This window comes from Lepisosteus platostomus, chromosome 7, assembly GCF_059453375.1.
Source record: "Lepisosteus platostomus isolate fLepPlt1 chromosome 7, fLepPlt1.hap1, whole genome shotgun sequence".
Taxonomy (NCBI): domain Eukaryota; kingdom Metazoa; phylum Chordata; class Actinopteri; order Semionotiformes; family Lepisosteidae; genus Lepisosteus; species Lepisosteus platostomus.
Window position 1 is genome coordinate 7396398 of NC_142617.1, and position 12406 is coordinate 7408803.

The 12406-nt window shown below is 35.8% G+C and overlaps 1 protein-coding gene across 1 annotated transcript; it reads right to left on the reverse strand.

Moving 5' to 3' along the window:
* Nucleotides 1-1593: 1593 nt before the first annotated feature.
* LOC148658053 (zona pellucida-like domain-containing protein 1) lies at nt 1594-9879 on the reverse strand. Its single transcript, XM_088638954.1, has 11 exons — nt 9842-9879; nt 8743-8853; nt 7774-7994; nt 7251-7435; nt 6601-6673; nt 6038-6135; nt 5808-5888; nt 5210-5378; nt 4685-4805; nt 3908-3928; nt 1594-3238 (listed from the first exon to the last, which is right to left on the reverse strand). Exons 2-11 carry the CDS (start codon nt 8840-8842, stop codon nt 3078-3080), a joined length of 1230 nt encoding a protein of 409 aa, XP_088495080.1. The 5' UTR covers nt 8843-8853; nt 9842-9879; the 3' UTR covers nt 1594-3077.
* Nucleotides 9880-12406: the final 2527 nt, after the last annotated feature.

The following is a 12406-nucleotide window of genomic DNA, read 5'->3' on the forward strand; positions in this document are numbered from 1 at the left end:
ACCTTTAAAGGCGCTATATCAAATAAAGTTTATTATTATAATATTTATTATCTGTGTGTGTGTGAGTGTGTGTGCACACGCACGCTCATGTTGGTCATTGAGAATTTCTGGGGTTCCTATGAGAAGATGACTTGTAGGTGGTACTTGGATGCTTTGGTTGGATTAGGGGTGGTACTTGGTCCAAAAAGTTTGAGAACCACTGCTCTACAGCATAGTCCAGAATCAAACCCAAGAACAAAGAGCTATTAGGAAGCAGCCCTCAGAGATGTACAGAGTTCTTAGTTTCTCATTAGGCATTCCAAGTTGTTAAGGCAGTAGAGTCTGAAATGTATTTATTGTCAAGGGTTTATTTTTTCTGGTGCTCACACTTTCGTAAAAGCTGGCCCAAATAAAATGATGAATGCTTCTGGAAGAGGCAGCTCATTCCCTACCCCTTACATATATTTTTTGTGTAGTTTCCTTTTAATGTTTTCCTTTCATTACGTGTCCACTGAATGATTCTCGTTCAAAGCTTCTGTCTCAGCGAAGAGTGGCGATAAGACGTTCAAGAACTTTTAGAAATATGAGGAAGCTCCCCTTATGGTGAAACGTACACCTCTGTGATTTTAAATCAGTTCCGATCCTGGAATTAGGTTTATTTTTTCTGGTGCTCACACTTTCGTAAAAGCTGGCCCAAATAAAATGACGAATGCTTCTGGAAGAGGCAGCTCATTCCCTACCCCTTACATATATTTTTTGTGTAGTTTCCTTTTAATGTTTTCCTTTCATTACGTGTCCACTGAATGATTCTCGTTCAAAGCTTCTGTCTCAGCGAAGAGCTGCGATAAGACGTTCAAGAACTTTTAGAAATATGAGGAAGCTCCCCTTACGGTGAAACGTACACCTCTGTGATTTTAAATCAGTTCCGATCCTGGAACTAGGTCTGGAAAAAAAATATGATCAAAACAAAAACAATTGGTTCAGAACAACATTTCACGACAAAGTAAGTTATCGTTCTTCAGCCAAGCATGAACAATTCTTTTTATTGAGTTCTGGGGCTAAGGTCTTGCACCCAGTAATTATTGGGTCACTCAAATTGTTTGGACTATGATGGATATATTCATTGGTGTGTGAATTAGGAGAGATGCAATAAATGCTTATGATATGGCACATTTCAGTTTTTGTGAGCATTGTTCCACTTCGTTTTTGAAATTAAGGTGGTATTCAGAACAATTTCCTGTAATTCATAGAAAGGTTTCAGAGAATTCCAAGAAAGTGCATTTCAGGGAATGTAGAAGTGGGAATTAAAGATAGAACGGAATTACCGCTTTCCTGAGATTATTGTCATCATGGTGAGAAGAGATTTTGCCTATCTGTAAATTATTATTAAAATGTTTGATTTAAAGCATCCCACAGAAACATAGCTGTTGTTTACACCAGTCTTTGATGCAGTTGGATGAGTAGACCACTTTAAGCTGTTCTCCCAGAAATCAAGGAGGAGTGACATGACCTAAGTCATTAATTTATCTCTTGACAGAATTCCGTCTCCCATATTACACTAAAGCTTACTGTATATACAAGTAAAGAGGAAAACACATTCCTAAGAAATCCCTAATACAATTAGTTTATTGATTTATTGTTAACTTGGAAGCAGAAATCATTCCCCTGATCATACATATCCTGAGTGAAATAAAACGTAAATAAAACTATATTTGTTTTGGCATTTTTGGAAATCTTTTGGATGCATCATGCTAATACAAGAAATAACGACTGCACATTGCTCAAGAGTAAAATAGAAACTTTTGGTGAAGTAATCACCTCAGATTAGACTATAAAAATCCCCCAAAACTTTACTTTATATGTTGCCACATTCAGTTAAGACACTGCATAGAAGACCTGACCTGAGAAGCTTCACATATACAAACATTCTTGTATAGGTTTTGTAAATTTAATAAAAACACCACTCTGATGATGCATGCATTTATGAATAAATGTTACAAAATATATACATTTTTTTTAAATCAAGAAAACACTGAAACACCAGAAATTAAAGCTTTTAAAAATACAAGTACCAGAAAAATAATGTCTAAATATTATTTCAAGTGCATTTTCTAACATGTCAAATTTCTAACATGTCAAATTGAAATTGGTAGACATGGTAGGTTTTCATAATGATCTGGGAAATTAATAAATAAGCAACTTTTAATGTTTAAGGATTCTTTATGTTTTCATTTAAAATAATAGGTTTAAATGTCTTAGTTGAGGAATGGTGTAAAATGTCTGGGGGTTTGCACTGATAACATGCTTTCAGATTAATTTCCTTCTTTCCACCAAATCTAGAATTTACAGCAGTAATATTCTGAATAACATATTTAAATATGTATTAGTGTACAAAATATTTAAATTAGAATAGTAGGTGAAATAAAACAAACATTATTGTTTTTAATTATGGAAAGGCTTTTGATCATTTCTTCAGTTTTTGTGTTAAAGGCGGTCTGCTGGTTTGGTAGTGATAGGCTAAGCATGTTTTCGTTACAGACTCTTTGTTAGAGATGCTAACTGCAAAGTGCTCTGCATGTAGTTATTTGTACTTACAGCTGATAATAGAGAGGCATCATTCCTCTTTATGTTTTGTGATCAACTCTGGCACATTTTCTAATGGCAATTTGATGACCTTATCTTGTAGGTCCTACTTTTCCAACGTTTGGCAACAGCTCTTCATTGAATTCTACACATTCTTTATGCATATTCTGTCATTTCTGTTTTGGGTTCCAGCTAGATTAATTTGTAACACAGCATTAGAACAAAGTTACGGGAAATGCCTCAGAATAGAATTTTGCTTACTAATAATTTAATTTCTGAATTCTAGTCCTCTGTTAAAAGAGAGTTACCAAAATGTGCAAAGAAATGAAGATCTCACTGCAGTCAAAGATAAACATCAGCGTTTGAAAAGCACAGAGATTGTGGACTCCATCACCACACACCTCCACCAGAGCAAGATAACCCCACTAACAGACTGTTTAAAGTTGCATCTTAAACTGTGATATGGTTATAGAAATGACATGTTTGTAGGCATGTAGTTCCAGCTTGTCCAGCAATCAGTTAGGAAACATCTTGGAGGTGGCAGGTGACTGCTTAGTTTTTCGGTAGTACATGAAAGCAACAGTTATCATTACGAGGGAGATCAGAGCCAGGAAGCCCACAGCGATACCCAGACCAACTGAGATGCTTCTAACTTCGTCAATGGTTGGAGCAACAGCTGTCAAAATAAAAAAGAATTGGGGAAAGTATGCATTATTTTGAATTTTTACACTCCGGGCCAAGTTCTTTAAAATGAAACATCCTCAGAGGCAAGACAAGTTTTGTTCTTAATTATTTTACAACTTGTGAGGAGGTCTCACAAAGTTTATCACTGGTGGTCTGTCTGTACAAAAGACTGCAGGGTCCCTTTCTCAGTATTTTTTTCCTGGGGTGCTGTCCCCTGAAGTGTTGTCCCCATCACCTATAACCCTTTTGTATTTTATCTTTCTGAACTACTAATTAGTTTGATCTTTTTCCCACAGTCCTAGAATGATATGCTCATGATGTTTCCAAAATTTGGCAATACCTGTTTTCTGCCTTTATTAATGTAGTGTATATTCATTTCATTTTAGGTATTTGTGAATTTTAGCCTTGTGTTATCCAGGTGATGCCAGCGATTTAAAAGTTAAATTTTTCCATTGTTTAGCCATTATTGTAATACTATTTGTTTCCCATTAATTGCTGGGGAGGGCTGCTTGAAGATTTCTTTGTTATTACAATTGCCAGACACTCAATGCTGAGAATTTTCCAATTAATTTTCATTCATTACAATTTCAGCTGAAGTGTGGCTGAATCAGCTGTCTTAATTCATAACAGATATTAAGACGAACAGGATTAAATAACTTACCATCTTCTTTAGACTGAATAACTGTAAAAGGAATTTGACAAAAAGAGTTCATCAATGCGAATTGAAAGTTAGTGGATTTCCATATTTATTTTATTGTAAAAGGCATTACATTGAAGACATTATATATTATATTGACATAGTGGGTGTTACCAAAGTCATTCAAAGCAGAACATCAAAGATAAAATTCTTAGTACCAAACATTTTTTTTATATTTGAAGTTAGTAATTAAAAAAGTTGTGTTGATAAATAAACATCACCTTTTAGTGTTAATCAGAAATGTATTCATTATACTGTATGTACAGGCCTATTTGTAGATTTCACCTGATGTGTAATGTTCATGTGAGACTGTCTGTCCTGTTTTAGCAACCGTACAATGTGAAATTATAAAATCTGATATACATGTAAATGGATCCGTGGGGAACACCTTCTCTTGGACAATGACAAGAGAACAGCTTTGTACAAATATGTACCGTGTCAATAGCAAGTCATCACAGACACAAAATGCGGTCACACTGAGCTGATGTAGTTAGCTGTCTAGTGTGTAATACTCTCAGTTTTTGGAACCTGTTTCCCTTTAGACCTTTTCTATGCGTACAGTAATCCTTTTTGTTTCTCCACAATACTGGAGCATAACATCAAGTACATGGAAATGGAAAATGAAAACTTTCCATGGAAAATTCAGTTTATTCTGTCACTCATTTGTAAATGCTAAAAGTATGTGTGTGACTAAGAAAACGGCAACCAACACTGTATTAGATTTGTGTATCAGACACGTACCGCTCTCAGATTTGGTAATGATGGGCACTGAGGTGATGGTAGTGGGCTCAGACAGCCCATCAGGAGCTGGGGTCGTAAAGTCACTCACACTCCTCTTCTTTTTACCAGTGCTTGAACATTGCTAACAATGGGAAAAAAAGAGCATAGTCCATTTATTCCTGTTTTAAAACGGGATATCCTTTCCACCCCAGAAATATTAAGACACAGCATATGCATTATGTTTAAACCGTTAAAAAACCCTCTATCCTTTTACTGTCACTCTATCCTGTTTTAGTCAATGAGACTGCTTCTATAAGCATTAGAAAAATCATTACTACAAAAAGTGACAGCAACTGCTGGTGATATAATCAAACGTTTCACATTTTTAGTGCTCTGAAGCATTCAGAGAGCATTTATGATAATTTAGTCATAAAAGACTCATTTCCCTAAATCTTTTGCCATGCTTTTCTTGTTACTGAAATAGGATGTGCAGTAAAATGCACAGGGCCTGAAGGCTTCACTGCCAGATAATTGTGATGACTGTACCTTGAACTGAGCACAGGAACTTCTGTCACAGAGCCTTGTGATGCAGTGTAAATAGTAGGTAGAAACTGTTTGATTCTTTTGCTCAATGAAACGGAAAGCCTTGAAGGAAAACCTTGCATATTGGTTGTCTCCGTTTTCAATCATCGTCGTCAGTGAGTCTCTTGAGCATCTGTTATTAACACAAATGATATATAAAGATGTTACTCATATAATGGATATTTTTAAATTGTACACACCGCATCTCTTGAAAATGTGTATTATTGAAGGATTTGTCGTTATAATTAGAATATGTGTAAGAATTGTTAAGATATTTAGGAAAAGGTTTTGTCACACCAAGTTGACAAAACTGAAATGTATATATCGTGCCACTTTTGTTGAAATTTGATTTTTGCCTGTCTTCTGTTGATGTGCGCAGAATGTGTTTAATGGAAAACTGGACAGTTATTTCCAAGTAAAGACATTACAGTGAAATACACAGAAAAACTGCGCAAAGAAATGACGAACAACACTTCAGTAGTTGAAATGTGGATTCTAAAGTATGTGCCGGAGGGAATCACATTTGTATAAAAGGAAGTAAAATATATTTTAAATGTCTTACGAGACAAAAAGGTTGAAGAAGGTTGAGTTTGTTGGGAACTGAGAAATTGACGCGTAACAGCGATCAAGAAGGACATTGAACCTGTGAAGAAAGAGAAAAGCTGTAGGCATTTTTTGTATTACCTGCAGATGCTTTGTACATCTATTTTAAAATATCACTAAAGTATTTCAAAGTGTTTTTGAAATTCCTGTATCAGTAATGACATAATATAAACAATGAAAGTTTCTTACTTGGAAGTTAAATTAACAGCCTTGACTTGGACAAACACATCAGATCTTAAATCAATTCCTGCTGATGGAATTATCAGCGGAGTTGTGAAATTTCGATCCTGGTGGGGGAAAAAAAATCACCAAATTGTTAGCTTTTCCTTTTAGTCTTCAGCCCTGCTTATCCACTTTCAGCACAATGCTCCCTCAATGTTCAATTAATCAGGTGGGCAGATGTCTTGTAGATCGCCCATAGTGGAAAAATCTGACCCTGATCTGTTTTATGAGTGTATATGTCACACTTACTAAAAGTGATATATACTCCGTAGTAGTAATTCATTACAAAAATTGAACTCCTCCAATGCAATTAAATCATTTATCATATATATATAAAGTTAAAGTGCTGGCACAGCAGCAACTCTGATGTTTAACTGCTCTTTGAATATTCTTGTCTGCAACTGGTCATGGAGATAAATCTTTTTTTTTTATCGAATATCTGCATCATTGAGCTGATGCCAGCAGGCCTGCCAGTTCTGTAAAGGAGTCGGGAGACTGAATGCTCTTCCACTGAGGTGAGATTGCCTCACCTGGTACAGCTGCAGGCTGAGGGTGCTGATGAAGCTGCCATTGTTGTCTTTGACAGCGATGGAGGACCCAGACCTGCCGCAGAACGAGACAAAGTAAGAAAGCGCAGGGGTCTGGCTCGTCACAAAGCTTGGGTGGACAGTAATGGCTGTCATAACGTAAAATGGAAGTAGAACTAGCCCTAGCCCTGCATCAATAAAAACGGGTTGTCCGTGAAGTCCACGTGGAAAAGGCCAAATGTTACATTTGAAGAGAAGAATAAGAATACTGAACCATACATTTCCGGCAAGATCAGGCTTTTCAATGTGGTTACCATTGATTTGCGCACTCAGGTAGAAAAGTGTGTTTATTTATTTCTCGTATTTCTAGAACAATGCCGTGCCTTTTGAGCCAACACTGTTTGAGCCGACCTGTCCAGCTATTGTTACAGAAGGTATTGTTGTATCCAAATATGCCCTTGAATATTCCACTCTTTTCACCTCTTCTGGTTGTCTGGGAGCAGATAGTCCAACCTCCCTTCATTCAAAGTTCAAAACAAACTTTGTAATTTGCAACTGATGCTTTATTTTTCCATTTTGCTAATGAGGAAATTAGTCCACTCTTAGTAGTTTTACCAATGTTTGTTAAAAAATAGAATATGTAAAATACTTACACGTCTATCCTGGTGTTGTTGATAAGGTATTCTAGTGGATAAGAGCAGGAATAGAGATACACCAGTTCCTGATTGTAGGTCACAGTGCCAGTTGTTGGATCATTTGACCGAACCACTCCGCTAATGTTCACTGTTTGGATATTGGAGAAGTCTGAAAAAATCCCAGTTCCAGGTGCACTTGTTGTCTGTGAAACGAGCCACACAAATAAAGCAGACAGTTGAGATACCACAGGTACTGAAATACAGGAACCCAAACAAATACTGTAAATACAAAAAAAAACAACCTTGTAGCACATTGCTGCAATGATCACTAGGAAAAGAGGACTGCAAATGGATTGGTGGCTACAAGACGTTATTCACAAGGGTGTTGGGGGGAATTTATAGCAGACATTTTCAGTAATAAAGCTGTAGACAGTGTCAAAACAAAAATATGCTCTCTCAGATTTCTTTCTTGATGTGGACACGTGAATAAAGCACAACCCTAGTATGGAGGAAAATGGCTGTATTGTTTCAGGTTTCTCACCTTGAAAATACTTCCACAGGCAGTAGACTCATTGATGGGGAAACTGAACCGCAGGACTGGTGGTGTCACTGTACCATCTATCCTTCCCTTGCATCTTGGGTCATCATATATGCTGTTCACTATCAGCAGGGACTCATTATAGCCAGCATACATAGCTGGGCAGATTAAAATCGCCAGTGACATGGTGCTGGTGCCACATTCCACGGAGATGTCAGTGTATTCTGGTTTTTAAAAAGAAAGCTTTGTTAATCTTTGGTGCTTTGTTGACATGGCCCTGCGCTGACATAGCTGAATCTAAAATGTTTTGTTTTCTAATGATTAAAATCAAGCCTGTTCCCAGGCATTTTATACACGTGATGTAAATAAAGTGGACACTGTAGGTACCTTGGTATGTATCTGTTTCATTCTCCTTGCCAAATTAAAATAAAACTAATCTAACTTCCCTCCTTTAATCTCACCATGTATCTTCTGCCCTGAAGAACACAGTGCATTCTTTAATAAGATATTGTTACATCTGCAAATAATCTTTTTCCAGAGCTCAGTACTGTATGGCTGACCTTACAGTTTTGTTTTACCTCTATTACAGGTTACTATTGTCTACTAGTTTCATTTAGAACCATGTGGTTTCATGATGAATCCTCCTGTCCTTATACAGCATGTGAAAAAAATGTTATTTAACAAAGAAAAAACATTTGAAAAAAAAACACAAACATATGATTCTACACCCAGTTTGCAAACAAGTTTTGATTCGACTTCTGTTAAATATTTTAAGACATGGTTTAGAGTAGTGTCAGCTTGCGAGCTGTAAAGGAACAAGCAGAGGCTAATTGAACACTGACAAGAAAAAAACACAATGTTTTGGCTGTGGAACCTTCTTCAAGATTGTAGGTTTAGGACAGTATCAGTTTCTGCAGTAGAGTAAAACGTATTTAGCTCAATTAAACAAGTGTTAAACACATAAAAGTCTACCTGGGGGTCTGAAGTTTGCTCCGCAGTCACTTGCTGTTAAGGAAAGGCTTGTTCTGAAAAGCATCACTGCTATAGTCAGTGAGCTGAAGAAGTTCATCATGGTTTCCTTGCCTGTATAAGCACAACAGACTCATATCAGAAACTATTTTTTTAAGCACTATTTTTTCTTTTTGGAACAATTTGTTTTAGGCCAACTTTGCCATTACGCACTTGAAATATAATTTGAGTAACAAAATATCTAGTCGCATAAAGCAACATTTATAAGACAAAAGCAAAAATAAACCAGCCCCATAAGTATTTTCTCTTTGATGCATTATTACTTTATATGGCTTAAGAAAATGAATTTAACATGCTGAAAAAATGTCAGCCCTTCTCCATGACCATGGTGTCTTAGAAATATCAATTCAGAGCACAGTCACTAGCAAATAAGAAAGCAAAAGACTGCATTTGCTTACTAATGATTGTATGTTTCTTCCCTATTGCATTTCATAATGTCTTCTGTTTTCAGGTTAATCTAGAGGGAATTGCCAACTTTTTAGATAGAAAATCAATTTTATCAACCACAATCTTTAAAGATTTAACGCATCTCTGAAATAGTATTTATGATATTATTGAACAATATTAACGATTTTAATTTTTAATTGTGCAAAAAATTCATACATTGTATGAACCATCAACAATACAAAAACATAAAACCTTATAATTTTGTTATACATGCAAAATGTACCTGGAATACATCAATTGCAGAGCATAATCATTCTACTGTTATATATCCAAAATACTGCCACCATTGATCTTGAGGAAAAGTTCAACTTTCCTAATATCGTATTAGATGTAGCAGACAAGTATGGGAACAATTTTTGCAAACAGGGTATACACATTAATAAATGATCAGTTAATAAACTAAGAAAACATCTGTTTATTCCTTATCATGTCTGCGCTAATCATCATAAAAATGTTTTCCTACCAGTTCATTTTCTGAGTATATATACAGTAATAATGCATAGTTCATAAAAATAACAGAGCATCGTGCTTACATATAAATACCATATCATAATATTTATTAATAATTTTTCAATTTTATTCTGAATATACGCACCGCGATTCTGCCCTTATCCTTCTGGGGTGTCCTGACTGGCTGATTCCTCTTGTCATGGGATGCATATAACTGTGTTTTTATAAAGGCCTTAGTCTCCTAGGATTGGACAGAAATAAGGTCAACATGGTTCTCACTACACCCTGAGTGAACAATTCACTTTTGTGCATTAAAATGCCATGGACCTTTCCTAAGGCAAAATATGAAATTCTACACATTGCCTACAAAGTCATTTGAGAAACAATGTCCAGGTGGCTTTGTTTATTTGCTGTAAAGTCCCATTGCAAGCCAGTATGAAACTGAATAAAGCAAATACAACATCTCGGGGGACTGTATATAATAGCTCATCGATGCCACCTCTCTCTGAAGTTAAACATCTAACAACATCTAGGTGGCCTTTATTTTATCCAAAGGTTATCATGAGAACTCCCAACAAAGCCTGATCTGATCATCAGAAGTTCTGATAAGGAACCAAAAGCAGGCCGCTTTCACAGTGCACTGGCTCTATTATTGAGGAAGAAGGCAAAGCAAGAGGGCTCTGTCTGCTATTTTGTCCTTTTATTGAAACAACATGTTTAATGTGTCTGTATTTTCCTGTGTAATTGAGCTATAAGCATAGGCTTCAGGATACTGTATGTGGTTTTCAAAAAGCCAAACTGGGAAAATCTGGGCTTTGAAACACTTCTGTGTTCTGATGCAGTTTTTTGATAGCCTATGGCTCAGCATCATCAAAGACGGGTCTTTTTTATTATTTGGTTAAACGCTCATAAAATTTAATGTAGGCCAATCTAAGCACAATTCCCTGTCAAAATGTGTTTCCTTTACTCTTGCAGACTCGGCAATATTGTTTCTTATGCTTTCCCATTTTAATTGCTTTTTTTTTCACCAGCAATCTTTCATTTTTATTCTACTGCTCAATGCAGTTCACTACACTACATAGAGAACAAACTCAAATTGAACATCACAGCGAGTCCCTGTAGGAAGATATATCACAGCTCAACATACAGTAGATGAAGGAGATCTTTCTATGTCCCCTTTACACCGATTAATTCAGTTGGCTTTCTCACATTCTGAGCAAAATTATGATTTCAAGTGGTGGTGTCAGGTTAATTGCTTCCTATTCTAGTATAAAGTTTCAAAGTTAAATGCCTGTCTTCCTTTGGACAAATGGCTGTTGATCCTTGCCTATACTGATGTAGAACATTCTTCACAATGGCTGAGCTGTACACTCCTATCACTTGAGTTCTATTGCTTTTAAAATGCAAAAACATTTCGTTCTCTACTCTGTTACCACTTCTCATATTACTTGTTGTCTCAAAAACATTACCTTAGTTGCCTATGATGATTTATGGCTGTTTTGTTAACATGGTGCAAAAAAAAGTGTATTGTTCTTTGCAGTTTTGTTTTCATGACATGTATATTTTCCTGTGCTACTGCTCAATGACTCAGTCAAGCCCGAGTCTCTGAAACTGCAGGTATTTAAGACATTTGTCATCCCTTATCAAGATGTCTTCTTCATCACAAGCAAAGAAGGAGCTTAACTTTGTCAGTATGAGACAGGCATGTACTACGGAGCATAACTGGGAGCTGAGACAGCAAATTCACAAAACCTCATTTTAAGAGGAACATGAATATATTAATATAAGTTGAACTGCAGTGTGGAGACAGGATTGTGAAGAAAATGTTTATGACAGCTTTTATGTTGTATTCAAGGTTTAGATTATTAAAAATATATAGCTTCAAAAGAGTTGGGACAAAAGCCCTCCCTCAACTGTGTAGAAAGAAATGCGCATGATTTTTTAATTGTTTAAACCTTATATTTAACATATAAATCATCCTTTCTTTCACATGAATATATTAATGTCTGGGAATGAGAATGACAGCTAATTAGGGAAAACGTGCATGTGTTGCATGTGTTTTTTTTCCTTTCTCCGACAGACCCCATTCATAGAGACTGCAATTCTTTTTCCTCTGTGTGTTGGGACTGCTATGCCCTTATGAATTATTTTACACATTCACTATAGTGTCACCTTGGTGTTGCTAAATGATTTTTTTTTATTATATCACATACTTTACATACACATACTGTACCAAAACCACAATATAGAAATAAACATATTTCTAAGACCTATTTACAAAATTGCAAGCAAAACTCATTGTGGTTTACTCTTGGAACACTCTAAACCCAGTAAAAGCATGTTTAACCCATAGGATACCATGTCAAAGGTGACGTGAAGCTGCTGCTCAGTTGTGAATAAACACATTTATTCACCATGGTTAAAATTCTTAAGGAAGGTATAAGTTAGCATCTGGACACCAGGAACTAAAGTATTACAAAAGCAAAATAAAAATATTGACCATATACTGTAAATCCTGATATATAAAAAGTAGTTGCATACAAAGTAGTTTACATTTTAAAAAGTAGTTTATTTTTTAAGGGGATCAGGAATATAATTGTGAATGACATTATAAATGTTCTTTCTCATGTATGTCTTAAATGGCATTCTGCGGTCAGTAGTATCAGTGGTATCAATAAGTACATAGCAAGCAGTGACCAAAACAGGCCAA